Source organism: Vulpes lagopus, chromosome 2 (genome assembly GCF_018345385.1).
Source record: "Vulpes lagopus strain Blue_001 chromosome 2, ASM1834538v1, whole genome shotgun sequence".
Lineage (NCBI taxonomy): Eukaryota > Metazoa > Chordata > Mammalia > Carnivora > Canidae > Vulpes > Vulpes lagopus.
In genome coordinates, this window is record NC_054825.1 from 129,162,764 (window position 1) to 129,186,037 (window position 23,274).

Here is a 23,274-nt window from a genome sequence, read left to right on the forward strand (position 1 = left end):
TGGGATGTAAATGTATAGCAAAGTGAATATAGTTAACAATACTGTACTGTATTGTATATTTGTAAGTTGCTAAGACAGTAGATCTTAAAAGTTCTCAAAATAAAAAAAAAAATTATAACTACATGAGGTGGTGAATGTGTTAACTAACTTAATTGTAGTAATCATTCCACAATACACACACATATCAAATCATGATGTTGTATACCCTAAACAATGTTATATGTCAATTATAGACCAATAAAGCTGGGAGGGACAAGAATGAAAGAGTGTACACAATAGGCTTTCTCCCTACACTTTGCATTGAAGTGTTGACCTGATTTTTTCTGTCTCTCTGATTCTTGTACCATACATACATCTGACATGTGGGCAAGAGACTTGTGGAAACAGCAAGAACTAGAGTTGCTTTCCAGAGAGAACAGTCCTAATGGAATAAAGGGTATCTGTTTGATGCCTGCCCAAGGTCACAGAGAGTGCCCAAATCACGTCCTGTCCCAGGGCCTTTACCAAAATGTCTATATCCTAGAGGAGGTGTGAAGAGGGCACTGGAAGCCATAAAGAGATGTGATGGGAGAGGAATGACATCAATGTTTTTGTTTTCCAGTTCTGGGGTCTTTTTTAAAGGCAGAAACCTTAAATGACCTAAAATTTGGGATTGAGATAGCAAAAGTGATAGGAAAATCTCAATTAAGTCCAGCAAAAATTTTGCAGAACTGTCATTCTCCCCTGTAGTCTTCGCCAAAGTTAAACAATGGAAAGAAAAGGATGCGGGGGGGGGGGGTGTATTGAAAATATCATCCAAATCCGTATTTTAAATTCTCAAGATGATTTTCTTCTATACCACCCTCAAGATTTTTCATTTTTTAAGATTCTTAAAGTTCCTCTATTTGTAGGGCTCATTTGGAATAAACAGTTTCATACTTAAAGTTTTCACAGCAAAAAAGTTTTCTAGGCTACCAAGTGACAGTTAAACAGGGGTGGATCAAGGGGCTGGGCCAAATAAGAACTGGCTAGGAACACATTTCCCAGAGACCCTGGTTGGACCCTTCACAGAAGCTCCCCAAAGCTGTCCAGCCCTGGGCTTCTTGCCCAACCCTGGGTGAATGTTGGAGCCACTGCTGTGACAACTGAATGCTTCCAGCTCTCTGGGGGAGGTTTTTACTAGTTTCTTACTATGAGGGCATGTCTGGTAGGAAAGCCTCATTTGGGCTGTCTGTTAATGGATTATTCCACTGAGCCCAATCTTGTATGAAGACTACCCACTGCCACAGGGAGCTAGGTGCTCAAGAAATACCTGATCTCATCCTCAAACCCGACTGCAAAAAAATACAAATAACAAGGTGAAATTACTGCCCCCAGAAAGCAGAGCATGCATTCCAAAGACAAAGAGAAATAATTTCTGGATTATCTATTGTTTGGGATAAGCCTACCTTGCAAAGAGAATTGATGAGAGCTTATTTCTTCTGAATATGTCCATTGATTGAGCTCCAGCTCTGGAATCTGACTGCTGGGGTTCAATACCTGGAGCCACATTGTGCCCAGTGTGGGCACATTGCTTAATCTATATATCAATCTCCTCATCTGTAACAAGGGAATAAATCATAGTATCTGCCTACTAGGATTATGTGAGGATTAAATTAGATAATATATAGAGAAATCACTAGACATAGTAATTGGCACATAATAAGTGTTAAAGAAACGTTAACTGCTGTTGTCTTTACAACTCCCTCCCCCTGTTGCTTGGGCTGACTGTCTGGAGGCAGAGACAAAGAATGTTGAAGGTATGGCTGCCACATGTGCACTGAAGCCTGTGGCCTGATGAGGCCCACATATGGGGTTTAAGGTTGAATGGCATTAAAACGCAGTGCACACAAAGCCATCCATTTAAAGGAGAATGACAGCCCAAAGGGGGCATCCTGTATGACTTCATATAGAATGGGCCATTTGGAGACTATTTAAATGGTGTTTACTTTAAATGAGCCATCCTCGATGAAATAGACAGTGAATGCCTTCATTTTCCTTTTTTGATTCAATTCACTTGCCCTAGACTCCCTTGCTACACCAGCTGCAAAACAAAGAGAGCATGTTGTACTTGAATTAACCCAGAGTTTTTCCTCTGCAAAGGCCAGGAGTCCATCACACCACTGGATGATTTCACGGCCAGGCCGGATTCATTAGCAAGACTTACAGGGAGGGGGAGGTAGGAAGGGACCCAGAGGAAGTGGCACTCCCTAACCAAACAGGCTTGAGCAGCCACCCATCTAGCCTCCCTTCTGGGCCTCCTCAGAAAGTTCCTGAATACCCCTACACCACCTTCTCAAATTATTTAGTTAGGGTGGAAAATTCTTATACTCTGATAGTCTCCCTAGTAAGACAGATACATCTTATCAAGTATTGTTCTTATCATAATAGAAGCTGCCACAAGATCCAAATAGACATGCTCATGTCCAAAACAGGACTGAAATTTTCTTTAAAGATAACTGTATTTTTTTCTAGGTATGAAAAGGACTTGGAATGGGTCACTTTTCAAATCATAAGAGGCAGTTTAAAATTTAGTTTTGAAAATTCTTCTAACTAAAGAGGGTTAAAACAATTGCCTTTGATTTTCTCATTTATCACATTTTTAAAATAAAACTGTCCTAGGTTCTCCCTCCTCCTGTGTCTCTGCCTCTCTATCTCTCTGTCTATCATAAATAAATAAATATTTTTTTAAAAAAAGGGGGGGATCCCTGGGTGGCTCAGCGGCTTGGCACCTGCCTTTGGCCTAGGGCGCAATCCTGGAGTCCCGGGATCGAGTCCCGCGTCGGGCTCCCGGCATGGAGCCTGCTTCTCCCTCCTCCTGTGTCTCTGCCTCTCTCTCTCTATGTCTATCATAAATAAATAAATATTTTTAAAAAACTGTCCTATGAATAGTTTTGAAGATTCTATCTTCCAAAGGCGGAAGACTGAAGAGGAAAAAGGAAGAACATGATATAATCAGTCCATGAGGGGGGGCACTGTTTACACCAAACCAGTGATTAACTTTGCTAATTATTTTGGAAAATCATTCTTATAAAAAAAAAAATTAAGAGAAGAAAATTAAGATACTATAGTCATTTTTACACATCAATCATGCTCAAGAATAGTCAATTAAATACAAAATGTATGGAACATCATTATCCTTAGGGGAGTCTTGGAAATACTCATAAAACATATTATAAGAATACACCATTCATAACCCTTCTGTTTCTACAGAGGTGAAAGCAGATTATTTATCTTTGCAAAGTTTTTTTTTAAGATTTTATTTATTTATTCATGAGAAACACACACACAGAGAGAGAGGCAAAGACATAGGCAGAGGGAGAAGCAGGCTCCATGCAGGGAGCCTGATGTGGGACTCGAACCCAGGACTCCAGGATCACACCCTGGGCTGAAGGCGTTGCTAAACCACTGAGCCACCCGGGCTGCCCATATCTTTGCAAAGTTAAACATCTCACAGAATCTTTTGTATTTAAAAAGTTATTGCTTTCCCTGGAAATTAAAACAGGCACTTAAATTCTTCCTATTAAGCATTTACTTTATCTTTTAAACTCTTGCACTGTACATTAGACAAGTAACATTCATTTGGAAACATCGGATTGATACATGCTTTTATTTAACATATCAGATTTCTTTCCCCAATTCTTCTGTCATCCCTGCTCATTTTCTACTTCACCATGGACTCTTTCTCTAGCCACTCTTCTTAATTTCAGAGCTTCTTGCTCAAAATGTCCCCTACATCAAGCTATTTCATTATTTTGGAATGTCTGTATCACACATTAAAGATGCTTAAGATGAATAAGAACATGCATACATATGTGTGTGTTTATATATGTACATATATGTGTATATTTATATACATGTATTGATAGTCGCACCATACACAAGGTGCATGTTTTATACATTTTGTGTATTTTTAAAATAATAATAGATACATTAAAAAAAGAAAGGAAAGGTCCCAGTTTGGGTTGCTCTTCCTCTCTTGGCTTCCTTGCCCAGTGCTTGAGTCTCTTCAGCAAACCCCAGCCCTTTCTCTTTCACTACTTTGTGTGGCTGAGTCTACACTTCTAGTTTTATGAGTTAGTGCCACCCTCCTGAGTACCCACAGCGTGACGGTCTTTCGTTAGTTCTTCTCTACTGTTGCTCAAGGGCGGGAACGGGCACCAGAACAAATATGCACCGGCAGTGCCTAACCAGGGACATGTGTCAGGCCATGCTGCCGCTTCTCAAGCACCGATGCCACCCCGCAGGGCTCGGGCTTTGCTTCCCCGAAACATGGTCCCGCCTGCAGCACGGGAAACCCAGAAGAGAATGACCTTCCAAGATCATTCTTGTGAACCAGGTGAGAGGGCGCCACCTACCGAAGGGAGAACACAAGCACCTCCGCAGGTTTTGAGGTTTTTCCCTAATGGCTGATATCACTGAAGGCTAATAATACACTGCACCAGGCTTGTTATTCCAAGTCTCAGCCACCACTCTGACCTGTGACACAGATTACCTAGTCCCAGGTAGAGAGTGGGCCTGCAAGCCAGACACCAAATCATACTGCTCCCGATGGTCACAGGTATGCTCGAGTACTATGAACGTAAAGCCTGAGACAAAAATCCAAGGCAAAAAGATTTGGCACACACCTGCTATAATCATCATTACCCAAGATGATCCACCACAAGGAAGGTAAGCAAGAAGGAGTCAAAAAGCGAATCACAAACCGACAAAGATTTGGAAAGTGCTAAGGCATGACCTTATGGGGGATGTAACTGAGCAGAACACTGTCTCAGTCACCATTAGCTTTCTTTAAAAAAAAAAAAAAAAGATTTTATTTATTTATTCAGGAAAGACAGAGAGACAGAGAGAGAGAGAGAGGAAGAGACACAGGCAGAGAGAGAGGCAGGCTCCATGCAGGGAGCCCGATGTGGCACTTGATCCCAGGACTCCAGGATCATGCTCTGAGCCCAAGGCAGATGCTCAACCGCTGAGCCACCCAGGGATCCCCCACGATTAGTTTTCTTTTCTTTTTTTTTAAGATTTTATTTATTTATTCTTGAGAGACCGAGAGAGAGAGAGACAGAGAGGCAGAGTCACAGGCAGAGGGAGAAGCAGGCTCCACACAGGGAGCCCAGTGTGGGACTCGATCCCGGATCTCCAGGATCAGGCCCTGGGCTGAAGGCAGCACTAAACCACTGAGCCACCCGGGCTGCCCACGATTAGCTTTCTAAAGAGAAAAGATAAATGCATTCACTCCAAACTCCTACCCCTTGAAACATGTGTACTAGCTCAGAATAAAGTTTCCCCAGTTCTGGGAACAAGGAGCTTTCTCTACTTTGCATTCTATCTTTGTGATGAAACTCTTAATCATAATCATTCCTAAATGTCTTTCACGTTACCATTTCCTTATACGTAATTCTTGCTTGCACACTGTGGGAGCAGCCTAAATAGTATTGCTCATTTTGAGCCACCAAGAGGGAAGAAAGTTGGCTTTCAACTGCACATAGGAGGGTCTGGACCCTGAAATCTTGGCTTCTTCCTGGAATTTCCCACACAACGTCAAGAGAGAGAATGTCAGAGAGTTGGTCTACTGGGCAAGCCAGAGTAGCATTTTGCCCAGAATGAAGTAATGTCTACAGTCTTTTACTTTTGCACAGAAAAATGAAATCAGATACGATGTGAGGGCACATATAGTTTTTAACACCTTTCACTTGTTCATATGCTGCTTCTCTTACATTTTTAAGGACCTCAAGTTAGTTTTGTTCATTTACTTGAACCTTTCCATGAAAAAGAAGTGGTATGTTTTATTTTTCTAGGAAGTAAAAATACACTAAATTAGACTCTGCAAAAATAAAATAAAACTAAACAAAAGAATTGCCAAACAGGGAAAAATAAGAATGTAGTATGCCAGTTTTTTCTTTTAAAATCTATTGAGCCTGGAGAAAAGGCATAAACTCTAAACAGAAGCATAACTAAAGAAATGACCCCAAAATCATTTTTGTTACTATTCAGTAGTGCTTTTAAGTGCTCCTACCATGAACATATTATGTCTATCTATCAAAAGACATTTATTCAACCAAGTATCGAGTACCTCTTATATACAAAGCACTTTTTTGGGTGTGGGGTCTCTGTGAGGTACATTTTGGCAGGGAATATAGGCCGATGATAACACACAGAATAACATTTCTGCTTGCCTGAATGAGATTCTGTTAAGGAAGTTAAATAATAAAGGAGCCAAACAACTCAGTCTGAATCTATAGCTTTGACGTAGCCTTCTTGAAAAAAGATTGGTAACTTCTGAGCTAATAAAATTCTTATGATGGTCACCAAGCGACAATCTAAACCATTAGCCTTATTTTAAAAACAGCTAGGAGGAATGATTTCCCTCATGTAGCAGGGACTCAGAGGTCTGTCTTCTGATTTCTATCCCCTGCCCAAGAGCTGCAGTCATTTCTGTCGCTGGTATCTGATTATGCTGCTCCCAGGTGCTTTGCTTCTTTCGGGAAATCAGCTGGTGCCTGGCAAATGTGCTAATCACTAGATGTGTCATTGTGATGTAAACTGTGACTTGTGGGTCAGTTTTCCGCTGGTGTTTTCAAGAAGAGCTCATCCTTTTAAAGGGCATTGTGCACAGTAGAGTGGAGGTCCTAGGAGACCAATATACAATCTAGAAAACATAACTTGGAAAGGAAATAGTATCATCTTGTAGCCACATACCCTTTTACTCTAAGTAGCACAGAGACATTTGGAGACATGATTCCATCTTTAGGACAGCCATTTTGGGTCTGGCAAAGAGCTCTGTTTGCCCTCTTTCCTGGTTACCCTTTGAAAAATACTCAGCTGTGACTATGGGGGAATTGCAGTATTAGGTATAGAGTTTTTTCCTTGTCTAGCTCAATCCTCCTTCCATTCGAATTGGTAAAGTCTGCTCAATGACATCGCGTAAGTATAAGCAGCATGAATGTAAGCCCACGATATCACATAAATGTAAGTGGTATGAACGTAAGCAAATCCCAATTAGCATCTGCTTCATTATAACTCTACCCTGAATTGGTAATTCTGAAAAAAAGATCCACAGATATATTCCTGCAAGTATGAGCATTTTTCATGAAAATTTTAAAGTCCATTCTTGTCTTAATTTTTTATAATCTTCAAATAGACAGACAATAACAGCTACCAAAGTGGTCAGAGCTTTCTTTTCTGTAAAGGGCTGGTTTGTAAACATTTTACAAACTAGCTATATATTTTTTAATGCAAATGTTCAGCTCTGCCACTGTAGCACAAAAGCAGCCACATGCAATGGCCATGTTTCAATAAAACTTTATTTACAAAAATGGGCAGTGGGATAGATTTCTTAAGCACACTGGATCATCCAGATATAACTGAGTACTACCAAACAATTTCAGAGTCCACATCTGCATTAGTATATATGAATGCACAGGGACATGCAACATTGCTTTGATGATTGAGAGATAATGAGAAAAGAACATACGGAGGATGTTTTTGGCAAGTAAAGGCTATATGACATCACAGTATGCTGTGTAAACAAAAGCTTTACAACACATGGAATAAAGTGATGGGGAACAAGATCGTCACGTGGCTCAGGGTAGAAGAGGCACGATAATCTCAATAGAACCTTCAGAAGCTGGCAGCACTACATTCATATTGTGAGGGGCAATTTCATTTCAGCAAAATCTTAATCTTTACATTAAAATTAAGTTACTAAAAAAAATAAAATAAAATTAAGTTACTTATTTGAATTTTATTGATTTCATATTTTGGTCTATGTTTAATTTATATTTTATTTTGGCTTTATAGATGTGTAAGAGTTATCTATCATATAATAATATATTACAATATACCTTATTAGACATATAATATAATTTATATAAGAGTTTGTGCCTATTCTTATATTTATGCTTTCTAAAATATCATTCTAATACAAATAATTTAAGTCCATTCCAGTGACACAAGTGGACAGTGAATGGAACGAAAGGAAATCCATAGACCCGATCCTGTCTGTTGGCACATGCCAGAAAAGAAGGTCATGAACACTTTAAGAAAAAATACTCAAAATAAAAGTCAAAGAAAACATTGTTCTAAGGACTTAGGAAGAACAAGCCTCAGAAATCAATTGACTAAAAAAAAAAAAAAAAATCAATTGACTATAGAAACAAAAATAAGCTTAGTAAACTGGCATTCCCATCACGATACAAGAAGACATAATTTCTATAAAAAAGTAGTAGAAAGTCATGAGAAGACAAAAAAGCTCAGACAGTAAAACAGAGTGAGATTAAAAAAAACAAAGTAACAAGATAAGAGATGAGGGAGGATTGTAAGAAACTGTTACAGTAACAACTTAAATCTGTAATAGAATTACTAAAGAACAAAATGTCTCTATGGAAAATCAGCCTTAGATAGTATAAGTAAAAAAAATAAAAAGGCAAGCCACACAGACTGGGAAAACATATTTGCAATACATACATATGACAGAGGGCTTATATCTAGAATATAAAAGTATTCCTACAATAATAAAACAATCAAAACACCTACATTAAAGAGATGCTTGAAGAGATGCTTTTAAAAGGACGATATAAGAATGTACAATAAGTACATGAAAAGTTGCTCACCATCATGAGCCATCAAAGAAATGCAAATCAAAACCACAAGGAAATATTTTTTTAAAGATTTATTTATTTATTTATGATAGACACACACACACACAGAGAGAGAGAGAGAGAGAGAGGCAGAGACACAGGCAGAGGGAGAAGAAGGCTCCATGCCAGGAGCCCGACGCGGGACTCGACCCCGGGACTCCAGGATTGCGCCCTGGGCCAAAGGCAGGCGCCAAACCTCTGAGCCACCCAGCGATACCCAGGAAATAATATTTTAATCCCAGCAGGACAACAAAAATTAAAAGGACCAACACCACCAAGTGTTTGCAAGGATGCACAGCAACTGGACTCTCAGACATTGCTAGTGGAATATAAAATGATTCAATCACTTTGCAACTAGTTTGGCAGACACTTACTGAGTTAAAATATACATATATGATCCAGCAATTCCACTCGTGGGTATTTACCCAAGAGAAATTGAAAATCTCTATCCACAAAAAGACTTCTACATGGATATCCACAGCACATTTTTTGTGATGGCCAAAAACAATTCAAATGTCCCTCAACAGGTGAGCAGATTAAAAAAAAAAAAGTTTATTCATATAATGGATGACTATTCATCAATTTCTTTATTTAAAAAAAAAATTTTTTTTTACATAAACTCTACCTCCCAACATGGGGCTCAAATTTACAACCCCGAGATCAGAGTTACATGCTGAGCCAGTCAGGCACCCCCATCAATTTCTTTAAAGACAGTAAACTACTGCCACCTACAACAATACAGACGCATTTCACAAACATGTAAAACAAAAGAAGTCTGACACAGAAAAGTACACACAGAATAACTCCATTTATCTGAATCCATAGGAAAGGGAAAAGTAATCTACAGATACGGAAATCAGATCTGTGGTTGACTGGTATGGGGTTGGGGACAGATGGCAAAGGCACAGAGAATTTCTACGGTAACAGACATAGCTACAGCTTCATAGGGGTGTTGATTAATTATATAGGTGGATATATTTGTCAGACCTCATGAACAAGACTTAAACTGTCTGCATTTTATTATATGTACATTATACTTCAATAAAGTTGATTTTTTTTAAATGGCACCCATAACTAGCTATGTTCTAGAAAGTTTTGAATTACATAAACAAAAAAAAATTCTGTGAGCCTCTAGGTAGGAAAATCAGACTACTTTCAAAGAATAAAAAAAAGAAATTAATATCAGATTTTTCCTCAGAAATACTAAGGGATAATAATGAAAACATGTACAGTCAATTTCAAAGGGAAAAAAAGTCCTAAGAATTTCATACCTAGTCAAGGATTGTTTATAAGTGAATACAACAAAAAGCCAACCTAAATATGGGAAGGCTCAGAAAATATACCACATATCCACCTTTCTAGAAAAAAATATTGGGGCATCTTGGTGGCTCAGTCAGTGGAGCATCTGACTCTTGATTTTGCCTCAGGTCATGATCAGGTTTTGAGATCCAATCCCATGCTGGGCTCAACACTGATTGCGGAGCTCGCTTGGGATTCCTCTCTCCCTCTCCCTATGCCCCTTCTGTGCCTTGGGAAAATAAATAAATAAAATATTTATATATATATATATATATATATATTTTTTTTTTTTTTTTCCCACTTACCAGCGGAGAGATGATTCAAACTTAAGGGCTCAAGAATAAAGAAAGTCTAACTACTCAATGCAAATGATTTGAAACTGAATGGAAACATAAAACAGTAATTATAATTCCTGGAAGAGAAGAAAGAACACAAAAACAAAGTATAAAGATACTATCAGTCCCAAACCACAAACTGTATTAATTAAAACTGGGGAACGGAATGTTGGTAAGGGAAGATGAGAGAAGTAAATGCTCATTAAGTTTATTATTTGATATAAAGTGTAGAGCTATCAGTTAACTAAATTGTGAAACAGCCATTTATGGAATACTCTGCAGTCATAAAAACAATGAAGAAGTTGAAGGAGGAAGCACAATACAAAAATAATGTGTATAGCAATGTTATGATTTGTGCAACAAAAAAGGAAAAACTATACTATACACAAATTAGTGTATAGTAAATAGAAATTGGTCACCCTAATTGCCTTGGGGGGACAGTTCCTGGGTAGCTGGAAAATAGGAGCAAAAAGGAGACTATTGTAATTTTCTTGTCCTTGTAATCTACTTTTAGAAAATAAAGTTTTTAAATATATTACTTGTTTTATTTTGTCTTGGCTTTGAGAATCAAGTAAACACTCAGTGAAGACTCCAGTACATGTGTAAATCTAGTTTGATAAAGGAAATACCACAAATCAAAAGTACACTTGTTATGATGAGCGCTGAGTAATGTATGGAATTGCTGAATCACTAGATTGTACACCTGAAACCCACGTAACAATGTATGTTACCTATACTGGAATTAAAATAAAAATTTTTTTAAAGGGAGATATTACAAGTCAGCAAAGATCCAATAAATGATCTTGCAGCAACTAGTTTCCTAATTGGGAAAAAAAAAAATTAGTTCTCATTTCACAACCCTAACCAGAATAACCTGTGACAGATTAAATTACAAAAATTAAACTAAAACTTAAATAAAAATATTAGAATAAAACAGGTAAATCTAAGAGCAGCAAAAGACTTTCCAAGAGAAACCTGACAGATTTGACTACATTAAAATTAAAATCTCTTATCAAAAACATTATATGAAAAAACAAAAAACAAAACATTATATGAATACTATAAACTGGACAAAATGCTTTTCACAAATATTAAGAGATTAATATATTTATTCTTTTATATAGGAGACTAGCTTATAGATTTACTTAATGTAAGTTTATGTGGTTAGGGGAGACTCCATAAGGAAATGAAGACCCAAATAAACCATTCACCAGTGTACTTTTCTGCAGCATTTGATGAAGAGGCAGTCAACTCAGGAACAGCCAGAGGGAAGAGATGCACAGGAGAAGGTGTGCAGGGGCGGGGCAGCAGAGCGTAGAGCTTCCATGCCTTCTCCCAGGATCTTCATATGTTTACCAACCCAGAATCTCCAATATCTTTATTTTTTTAAGAGCCAATCAAATTAAAAGATGAAACAACTTTGAAAGCCTCACTAAGGCCTCAGAATAAAAACAGGCAAAGGAAGTGAACAATTAATAACAATGGTTAAGAAACTTTCGAGGACAAGTGGAACCCCGTCGATTATCGAAATAATCCAATTAAAGAGAAACCTTCTCTTGCCCATCAGAAGGGTGATGCTCCTGGTAACCAGGACCCTCATAGCTACTCATGAGAGTATAAATTGTACAACCTTTCTGGAAAATAACCTATCTAAGAAATGAACCAACAATCTTAAACATGTTCAAAACTTTTGACTCAATAATCTCATTTTATACAAACTATCTCCTCTGGAATTTAATGCATCTTTATTTATAACAGGGGGGAAAACCTGGAAACAATAAAAATGTCTAGTAATATGGAAACATTACAAAATCTGATATATTCACACAACAAAATTATTATGCAGACATTAACATATTTTTGAAAAACACATTGTGACTTGGAAAACATTCAAGATATACAAAGAGTAAAATAAATGGAATATAAAAATGTTACATGCTAGGACAACAATTTTGAAATGATAACATGTATGATACATATAGGTTTTAAATACTGTAGGGAAAAAAAATACTGTAGGGAAATGCAACAAAATGTTAGCAACCATTTTCTCTAAAATTTTTTTTATTATTTTTGCTTTTCTACAAATGTTAGTTTCTATAATAAGTATGTGGGTGGAGACACAATATTCTAAATTAAGAAATAACAAATTAGAAAAAATTTACCTAGCGTCAACATGCTCTGGATCTCAACTGAAAAAGTTGATTATTGCAACAAGCAAGTGATTCACAGACACAACCTTGATGTGTTAGCACATCTTTCTTACATACCTTTGGTTCAGAGACAAGTGGACATATAGTGTGCAGGACAGATGCCTTAGCAGGACAACTCCAGTGGGCCAGCCAACAGGAGCTCTATCGCCCAGCCTAATGAACAAACTGAACTACAGACAAGGCAACTGTAATGGTGTTTCCATGACGCACTCTGCCTGTCCCAAAGTCTTCAAACCAAGACTACCCACTTACGGCCCACAAACCACCAGGTGAAAGCAACTCCAAAATTAATCCAGGAATTGATAACTCTAGCGTGAAGAGCCCTGCATGCCATGTCCAGGCTTCCAACTGCCCCTCCCCATCCCCTGCTGTTTTCTCTAGCAAAATGTTTTTAGTATGTTCACTCCAACCCAACTCATAAAGGAGCTCTTTAAAGTTGAGAAAAACATTGCGTATTGGATCCCTGGGTCCAGCATGTGTGCACTACAGAAAGAAGCACAGAACACATGTACAGTACCTTCCCGAAGCTGTGTTGGCTTGGCAGGATTTTCCCCACTCATTAAAACAACAAAAGATGCAGCTGCTCCAACTGTAGCCTGCCATGTTGACATGGCAACGGGTGGCTCCTGGCATGGAAAAAGAGCCCTGTTGTTTACAGGAGATCCTATAGTATAAACACATGGCCTGCATAAGAAAGACAAAGAAACAAAAGAGGGGAATCTTTAAATGAGTTGTCACTTTTCTCACCACCAGGGTAGTGAAGGTTAAGTTGAGCTTTCAAAGAGAAAAAACATTTGAGGCTTTGAAGTTGACTGGTTTCAAAGCATTTTGAACTGAAACTGCCACGGGCTGGCTATGTGAATAGCCGAGTAGTAATTTCTTCCAAATAAGTTACTTAAATATGTAAAGAGAGGTTTGTTTGTTTTTTTTTTAAGGGAAAAATAGCTTTTTGGATAAAGTTTTAAATACTAGTCTGCCAATTTAAAATCTGTATTACCCTTGCCCCTCCCCTTAGGCCCTTACGCCTTCAAAAGAAAAAAGTTTTAGAGACATTCTTACAAACCTTTTGGAAAACATTCTGGAAAAGAAAATATGTTTGGAGATCACCGAGATATTAATGTTTGGAAAAACAAGCTGGTGGTCTCAAATCCAGTTGCTGGCGGGCAGATATTCCCAATCTTGGAAACCACCACCTCAAATGGAACCCTTGTGGGAATCCCTGTGTGGAGGCCAAGAACAGAGGTTGGCATATAAACAGAAGCGTAGGTCACAACAACGGGGCTTGTGATGGGGAGGCCAAGTGTAGAGTCATTACAAAGCGAGTGCAGGAAACCAAATGGTATGACATTAGGGCTCGTTCTGCCACAATTAAAAGTTATAAGCCCAGCCATACTAAGAATGATCCTTTCCATGATTAAGTCAGATGAACAACAGCGATTGAAAAGATCTATGAGATCAAAGGAATCCATTCTTTTGATACCACAGAGTTGAAGGCACAAAAGTGACCCTCAGGAAAATGTTTTAGGAAAATGTCTCCATTTTTTGCTTTTCAGGAATTATGACAAATATGATGTAGTTTTAATCAGTTTGATTTATAGAATAAATGAATAGAACAGAGCACTCTTGGTAAACTGGTTTTCCTTTTTCATTAACATCAATATGACTGAACATTTACTGAGCTCCTACAATGTGCAGGAACACACAGAATGATGGTCCTACTCCATCAGTCAGGTCTCAGTAGTAAAAGACACACCAGTCTGGATCTTAAGAAAGAGAGGTGACTTAACACAGGGCACTGGCTATCCAAGTGACAGAAGAACTGAGAAGCCAAACGGGGGAAGGTGAGGCAATCCAAGGATTAGCCATAGTGGTAAGTAGCTGCTGTGAGTCCTCTGGGTGAAGGAGCTGGTATTACCAGGAGCTAATGGGCTGCAATGGCAGGGTTCACCTGGCAAAAGCCAGAGTCACGGTGGGGACTGTCCAATGGGTGCTGGGACCAGATGAGACTCAGTCACTCCTGGAGATGCCAAAGAAACCCAAGAAGGAGGAAGAAATGCTTGTTTCTCACCAACTGTTTCTGCTCTCAAATTTTCCTCCATTGCCCTACATAGGCCAAACTTAGCAGGAAGCAGAAGACAAGGGAGCCTGGGAAATGAGGTTCCTTGTCATCCAGAGATCACAACAAGAACAGAAACTGGACCTAAATTAAATGTCCTTATAACCTGCAGCCCATTGACAAATACTTGAGGCAGGCAGAGTATGACATTCCTCCAGAAAATCCCAACTGTCTTAATGTTTTGCTAGAGGAAAAAACCTAAGCTTGACAATAGATAGGCCTCCAGGTTCCTGGGAGTCTTCTTTAGCATATGAAAGTCCTTTTGGAAACTTTGCTTTGTCTTTAACTCCCCCAACTCCAAAGTATATAATCAGCCATTCCTTGTAACCCAAGTGCTGCCCCTTCTATTTACTGGTCCTGTCTTGAGCTTTATTTTTATTTTTTATTTTTTAAAATTTCTTTATTTATTTTAGAAGGGGAGGAGGGGGGATCCCTGGGTGGCTCAGCGGTTTAGCGCCTGCCTTTGGCCCAGGGCGAGATCCTGGAGACCTGGGATCAAGAGGTTCTCTCTCTCTCTCTCTCTCTCTCTCTCTCTCTCTACTTGATCTGGAAGGAATCCAGCTGCCATGTCAAGACAGTCCTCACACAGCCTATGGAGGGGCCCATGTGCTAGAAACAGAGACCTCTGGCCCAGTCAGTGAGGACCTGAGGCCTGCTGAAAACCATACAAATAAATCTGGAAGAAAATCTTCCAGCTACAGCCAACCCTTGAGATGCACGTGGCCCCAACAGCTGACTGCAACCTTGTAAGAGATACTGAGCCAGAACCACTCAATTACGCTGCTCCTAGATTCTTAACCCTCAGAAACTGAGATAATAAATATTTGTTCTTTTAAACTATTAAGTTTGGGGTGATTTGTATGCAGCAATAATAGATAACAGAATTTTCTCAGGTTTCTGGCTCAGGTGATAAGATGTGTTGCGAAGCAATTACACAAGAAAGAAGTCAAGATGACAAGCAAGGACACAGGATGGGACAAGAGAGAAGGAGAGTCCCTATTTATTTTGCGCATACAGGACTTAATACACCCAATGGCAGAGGGTACTTGTATGGACATAGAGATCATGATTTTCCAAGCACAAACTACTATTCAGCAATGGGACTGAGTGTCTGAAATCGGCTAGATCATAGAAAATTGAGGAATGATGGGTTTATGAACTAAGTATTGATGTTGCCAGCAGATTTGAGTCTGGGTGCCATCCACAAATCAGGGAGTGTGTGTGGGAGGAAATCCTCCCATTGGCTGGATTTTTAAAAAGCATGTTATCACTATCCTTTCCTCTCTCATTCTTGATCATTTCCCCTCTAAATGGTCTAGTCCTGGGATCCCTGGGTGGCGCAGCGGTTTGGCGCCTGCCTTTGACCCAGGGCGCGATCCTGGAGACCCGAGATCGAATCCCACATCGGGCTCCCGGTGCATGGAGCCTGCTTCTCCCTCTGCCTGTGTCTCTGCCTCTCTCTCTCTCTCTCTGTGACTATCATAAGTAAATAAAAAAAAAAAATTAAATGGTCTAGTCCTAGATATTTTTTCTAGTTCTGTCTTGACCCCCACCCCCACCCCACCCCCAGCATCCTCTTGAGGGCTCTTTCTACCATATGGTCCCAGGACACCTGACTCCTCCCACCATAGGGATTAGTTACCTGGCTAGCCTCCCCCCACCCCCACCCCGCCCCCAGAAGCTCTCACTTCTCACTCTCCTCTGTCCTCAAAATTCTCTTCTGTTACCTCTTTTCATCGCTAGGGCATCCTTGCTGCTAAAATCTATGTTTCCTTTTCCCACTTTCTGTAGAGGCTGCTTTTAGGCTTGAGCAATGGAATGTAGAGCAAGGCAAAAGTGTGCGCAGTGACCCTGAATACAAACAGGCCCATCAGGCCAGCCACTTCAAAATATCCATAGGCCTTAACTAACCACTGGGCTAAGTACAACTAGGCACAAGTACCAACAAAACAGGAAATTCCATACATCTCCAGATCTCTTCACCTTCCGCCTTTAAATACAGCCCCCACTTCCTTGCAGACGGTCTCTCCTGTGCTGTCCTCCCTGCTTTTCCCTTGGGGTGCATTCAGTAAACTTCTATCTCCTTTGTTCTGCCTCAGGTGAATTCTGTCACCACCAGCCCCCACCCAATAGAGACGCCCCACATTTCGGGACCCCCATCTGAATGGGAGAAACACCACACTTCCGCCTTGGTCTCCAGAGCTGTAACTCCGAAAGTGTAAAAAGCTCCATCTATGGATATAGATCCACAGATATAGCCATGTCTGAAATGGGACTCAATTGTTTTCTCATTGGAATGTTTTCACAAATAGAAAAATACTCATCAAAGAGGGAGATCCTAAGCTAAATTTCTTGAAAACAGAGATTATATTATCTTTGTGCTCCCAACCTACTCCTTTCTTGGCCTTTACCCTTTCTCAGTTCCAGCCTCCCTTCTTCCTTTCCCAACATGCCCACACCAAGCACTGTTTAATTCATAAGCAATGGCCTTTGGAGATTTTACAATGTGATATCCTTTTGCATGTTGCACATCCTAGTGCAAACATCTAAAATAATGTAAAGTTAAGTGACTATATTTTTAACCTTAACCTCTGGATAAACCTCTAGAGGCGGAATTTGGGTCATCACAAAAAGTGAAGAATGGGTGAACGTAGGGACTTCACTGAATTGTGAAAATCATACTCCCCACGTGGTGATTCAAGAGTCAAGATGGCTCCCATCACGCACACCTACAAATAACTACCTAGAGCTGATTTCCTGTCCCCCATGCCCTGTGCCCCAAGAGGGGAGGAAAATCTATGTGCATTTACAAATAAATTCTGCAGCTATCTGGATGTGTAATCACTGAAATATCTGCAGCTGTGTTTACTCAAAATGCACAGTCTTGCACTTCAGCCATGTTGCTAAAACGCTCATGGGACAGATGTGCAGGCGCCAGCCTCCAGTGCTCATAACTTCATTATTTCCAGACTCAATAATTCCTTCCAGCACAAAGAGGAAAACTCTCTCACACCAGGGCTCATCCCACATGCTCTGGGATAGCCACCCAATGAAAGGCTCCCTGGGGAGTCGAGTTAAGCTGCATAGGAGTTGTGGGGATGGAGAGGAAGACACTGAAAATCAGAAAGAAAATGGTGAGACAGTGTGAAAGCTGCCCCATGACTGGCTGCCATTAAAGAACTTCTAAACTCAGGAAGAACTTGCCAGAATGGCTACAACTTCAGCTTGACACATATTTGTTCATGGAGTGGTTAAACAAGGATGAGACACACTAACTATGCTGCTATAGTCTGAACGTGTCCCCCTCAAATTCCTAAGCCCAAGAGAGCTCCTTAGCCCCTTCCCCTATGTGAGGACACAGCCAAAGGTCAGCTGTCTGCAACCAGAAGAGAGCTTTCATCAGAACCTAAATGTGCTGGTACCCTGATCTTGGACTTCCAGCCTCCAGAACAGTAAGAAATAAATTTGTGGTATTTTGTTATAGTAGCCAAATGGACTAAGACATATGCCTTCCAAGGTAAGATGCTGGTGAACACTCACATGCTCATTTTCTTAAGGAGCCAGCTATAAAGAGAAATTTGTAGGGATTCATTCAAATGATATATTTTAGGGCAGCCCTGGTGGCTCAGCTGTTTAACACCACCTTCAGTCTAGGATGTGATCCTGGAGACCAGGGATCGAGTCCCGCGTCGGGCTCCTTGCATGGAGCCTGCTTCTCCCTCTGCCTCTCTCTCTCTCTGTGTGTCTTTCATGAAGAAATAAATAAAATCTTTAAAAAAAAAAACAAATTACATATTTTATTTCTCTTCAGTTGACAACTCTATGCGTTCATCTTTTTGCAGTCAGTGTGAAAAAGGGATTACTTTTAGTTTTAAAAAGTTTCAATTCTGGGATTCCTGAGTGGCTCAGCAGTTTGGCACCTGCTTTCAGCCCAGGGCGTGTTCTTGGAGTCCCAGGATCAAGTTCCACATCAGGCTTCCTGCATGGAGCCTGCTTCTCCTCTGTGTGTGTGACTCATGAATAAATAAATAAAATCTTCCAAAAAAAAAGTTTCAATTCTACCACTTTCCATAAAATCACCTGTTTTCAGAGACTTGGTACCACCACGTCTCTTATCTGAAGTCCACTCAGGAACTGGGGAGAGGGCTGCCTTAGGAGAAGCGGAGTCCACTCAGGAACTGGGGAGAGGGCTGCCTTAGGAGAAGCGGGCAGGAGGTGATGAGCCTAGAATTGCCATGGGTGTGGCTTGTTGGGTATTTTCCCACAATGAAGTACTGATCTGGTTCCTGGAGTCCAGAGGGCCACAGATATGACAGTTCTGTGAGTCGGATTCTTTTAGAAAACTTGCCAGGGTTACAAAGTCTTCAGGCCTCCTCCAGTTCCTTATCTCTTCTCCTTCCTACACCTGATCTTTTTGTAAGACTCCATGTTATCACTAAACTCAAGCTAGAAGCAAGCAGCCCTCTTGTTCTCTTGTGCCACAAAAATCAAGAGGTGGAATACTAAAATAGGAAATGTCAGCTATAACTCACTCTTTCCTCCCAACTCTGCACACACACCTTCTTTATTATATTCTCCTTCATGGCACTTTACCAAAACCAGGATCCCTCAGTCTGAACATATGGCAGGTACAAGGAGAATGCTGCTTTGACTCTGATTTTGTGTACAGAATGAACTGGACTGAATGGAAGTGGCTTTGAGTCAGAAATTCACCACTTTTCAGCACAAGCATTTTGGGTGCAAAATACGCAAGCTGTGTAAAACGGTAAAGTCAGTGTTTCTCATTTGGAAGTCTCATCTGGAGATTCTAAAATGAAATATCTTTATAAAACACAGGAAAATTAAGCTCGAGAGATGTAAAAGGTCTTATCTGAAGTCACAAAGCTAATGGGCAGCACAGCTCAGACAAGTATTCTGCTCTCCTGGCTCCCACTTTCCAGGTCCTTTCCAAAATACTATGCTCTTTGGTTGTAAGTCAGTGTGATTTGTTGTTTTCTGTTGATGTTTGATTATTCAAGGTTTTTCTCTCTGGTTGGTTAGTCATTTGGGTTACATGTATAAATTAAGACAGTCCATCATTACCTTTTCTCCTCTGACTCACCTGGGCTGATAAACAGAGGCAGATCTAGAATGTCAGCAAGGGGAGAAACAGGCTAATGTAGAACCCTTCCAAACATTTTCAAGTTGGGATTATCAATTCCTTCTGTAATCTTACAATGATATTAAGCATTAATATGTGTATTTCCACTTCAGTTCTCAAGAATTTTGTATTAGTTTCTTGAAGCAGGAAAGAAAAAGAAAAGGATTCACTGTAGAAATATTCCTTTTTGACCTGAAATCTCTTCCCAGAGATCTTCTGCTCATTCTTTTAAAACTTTATAGCAAGATATTAAACAATGAAACTATTTTAGTGGGGGAAGAAAAAACATGTTTTAACATCTGGTTTTGATGTCAAACTAAAAATACTCCCCAAATCTACCTCTTCCTTGGTCCAAAAGCTAAGTAATAAACATAATAGAGAAAAATTATTCTCTTTAGTATTTTGCCAACTTCAACCTGGTCTTGTCTAAAATAACATCATTTTGATTTATGGAATTTAAAATTTTTAATATTACTTTAAATTATAATGAATTTTCCTAAGCAGTTTCCTTATCTTTAACCATGATCCAAGTAAGTGGAGTTTTAAAAATAAATTTCCTATATTTAACTAAATTTCCACTCCATTCAACTCATGTTCAGTGACATCATGAGCTTAAACCCAGGTTCCCTAGACCACTTGGCTGGTTTCACAACCATTATAATGATCCTATGGGAAAAAGGAATGGGTTACCAGAGAGAATGCTTTGGTTTTAAGTAACATTTTATTTAGTGGAATAGAAAAGTATATAAACTTTGAATTAAAGATTTCCATTTCTAAAAGTTTTTTTCTTAGGTATACTGAAGATCTAGAACCAAAAAGATATTAGGTCCCCTTCCTTCCTAGCTTGGCAACAACCCCTTAACACATTCTTAACTCTGTCCCTACTCTCAAATAGTTCTTCAAAATATTTTTTAGAGGGCACACAAACTCATACTACATGAAGTAAACAGGCTTTCCAAGAAGCATGTTGTATCATACTATCATCTACGAGTCTGTTACTGTTTCGGTGATCCTTTTTAAATGTCACCTATAATCCAGTATCTATATGACAGAGGCAAAAAAGAACATTTCATTTCAAAGACTTCCATAATCCCACAATGGCTAAACCCAGGTAGGAAAATGTAGCTTTTATACAACCAGACACTTCATTTTAGAACTACAATAATAATGGGGGAAAAGAAATAACTGACAATTATTGAAGAAATACTCTTTTATAGCTTTAAACACATTTTCAGTTCTCCAAAAAACATTATCACTTGATAAAAATGGGAAAGCAGCCCTTACAAAAGGGAGATTTTAAGGCAGAAAGATGGTGACTACTTTCCAGATTTGAAGTTTATTTTTTTAATAAACATTATTTTAGTTCAGGTTTAGATTTACTTTTAAAAGTACAAAGATAATACACAGATTTCCCATTTACTCCATACTTAACTTTATCAACATCTTACATTAATATATTTGTCACAACCGACAAACCAATATTGATACGTGCTTAAAGTCTATATTTTATTCAGATTTTCTTTGTTATCCCTAATGTCCCTTTTCTGTTCTAGGATACATTAATCATGTCTTCTTAGGCTTCTCTTGTCTATGACAGTTTATTAAGACTTTCTTTATGTCAACCTTGAAAATTACTCTTTTTAAAGATTTTATTTATTTGAGCGAGAGAACACGAGGGAGGGAAAGAGCAGATGGAAACGGAGAAGCAGACTCCCTACTGAGCAGGGAGTCCAATGAGATGCAGGGCATGCGATGCAGGGCATGCAATGCAGGGCATGATCCCAGGACTTCGGGATCATGACCTGAGCCAAAGGCAGATGCTTATCCAACTGAGCCATCCAGGTGCCCTGACCTTGAGAGTTTTGAGGAGTACTATTTTGTTGAATGTCCTTCAATTGGGATTTATCTGATATTTTTCTATTGGTTAGATTGGGATCATGGGTTTGGGGGAGGACAATCACAAAGATGTCATTTCAACGCATCATACCAAGGGTACACACTAGCAACATGACTCATCACCATTGATGTTAACATTGATATCGTCACTGAGGTCATGTCTGTCATGTTTCTACAATGTAAAAGTTACTCTTATTTCTTAGCCCATATTTAGTAAGAAGCAGAGTTATGTTCCACCTCCTTGAGGATGGAGTATCTATATAACTTGGGCAACTTCTGTACATTAGATTTGTCTATTTTCCTCCATTTGTTTATTTATTCAAATATTTATTTATATCACCGTGAACTCATGAATAATTACTGTATACTTTAGGTCATCTATCAAAACTATTTTATATTGTTGCTCAGCTTTGGTCGTTAGAAATTCTTTCCGATGGCTCCTTGGACTTAGGGATATACCCTCAATTGCAGGCTACTATTGCTGCTGTTTGAGCACTTATTTTCCGTCATTACAAGATGCTCCAGGCTCATCTTGTATATTTCCTCCAGTCCTAGCCAGTCCTGCAAGAAGCCCTTGTTTCATTATTGGAGAATGATATTAGAAACCAAGACCCAGGCACTGTGCTTCTACACCCTTCCAGGTGACAGGCAAGGAAATTTATGTGTTCATGCTAACCCTTGGAAAACACCTACTTATAATTATTTCTATAAATGCAGCCATCTGTATCATCTTAAATTAAACATTAAACATGAGTTTATAGTGATGTCTCCAATTCTAATCTAATACCACAGAGATCATTCTAGCCCCTTCCTCTTGCTCACCTGTAACCTTCCACTTCAACAGTGAGAAACTTGGCTCCCAGACTTATTTAATTTACTTAATTGCTCAATTCCAGTATACATGTAGAGTGGTACTGGAATTGTTAACCTGTACTCCCACAGGAAATAACTTCAGCAACTATAGCACAGTATTTAGGTACAGTTCCTTTTGCATTTTTAGTCTTAACAAACTTCACTCATTTCCAAAGTGACTACAGTCAGCACCTTCTCCCCCAAACCCCTTCAGTGAGGAGGCTGTTTCATACATTTTTAATACAATTAGATTGTTTTGTCACAATTTGCATTCCATATTGAGATCCTTTTATGTCTTAAATGATCATTTGTTTATAATAGTATCAAACTAAATAATTTAAGTTTTATTTTCAACATGGGGTAGAGTAAGGGTGACAACGAGAGAAGCCACTGACAGAACTCAAAAGGGAAGGTACCAATTTAGAGATTTTCTTAAGTTTGTGTCTGATAAGCGCTTAAAAACAGAAATTACTGAAAGCTAATATATTCTTTTAAAGTACTGAAATCTTTGCATACAATAAGGGACATGGTAAAGATAAAAAATAAGAAACGTAACTCCCTTTTCCAACTGAAACATGGATTTTTTCTAGGAGCTTTCAGTAACTTTATTCAATTTTCCTAGTTGTAACACAAGACTAAAACGTTTCTCATCCAGGACTAAGAATTTATAGTAGGTATGCTGATAGTGTTCTGCCACTCAAAGACAAAATGTTAGTTTTAATAAATGCAGGCTCTATGCCTTGGGAGAAAATAAGCCCTACCCATTATA

The 23,274-nt window shown here is 39.2% G+C and overlaps 1 protein-coding gene across 18 annotated transcripts in view; it reads right to left on the minus strand.

Moving 5' to 3' along the window:
* The window catches only part of LOC121484097 (aminopeptidase O (putative)), a 337,984-nt gene that overhangs the window by 261,723 nt on the left and 52,987 nt on the right, over positions 1-23,274 (minus strand). For all 18 annotated transcript variants that reach the window (XR_005985940.1, XR_005985938.1, XR_005985937.1 and 15 more), the window contains one exon: positions 13,019-13,185. Coding sequence is in view for 10 of the 18 variants with exons in the window: in XM_041742812.1 (XP_041598746.1) it covers positions 13,019-13,185 (167 nt within the window). In the remaining 8 variants the exon portion in view is untranslated. The remainder of the gene's footprint in view (positions 1-13,018; positions 13,186-23,274) is intronic.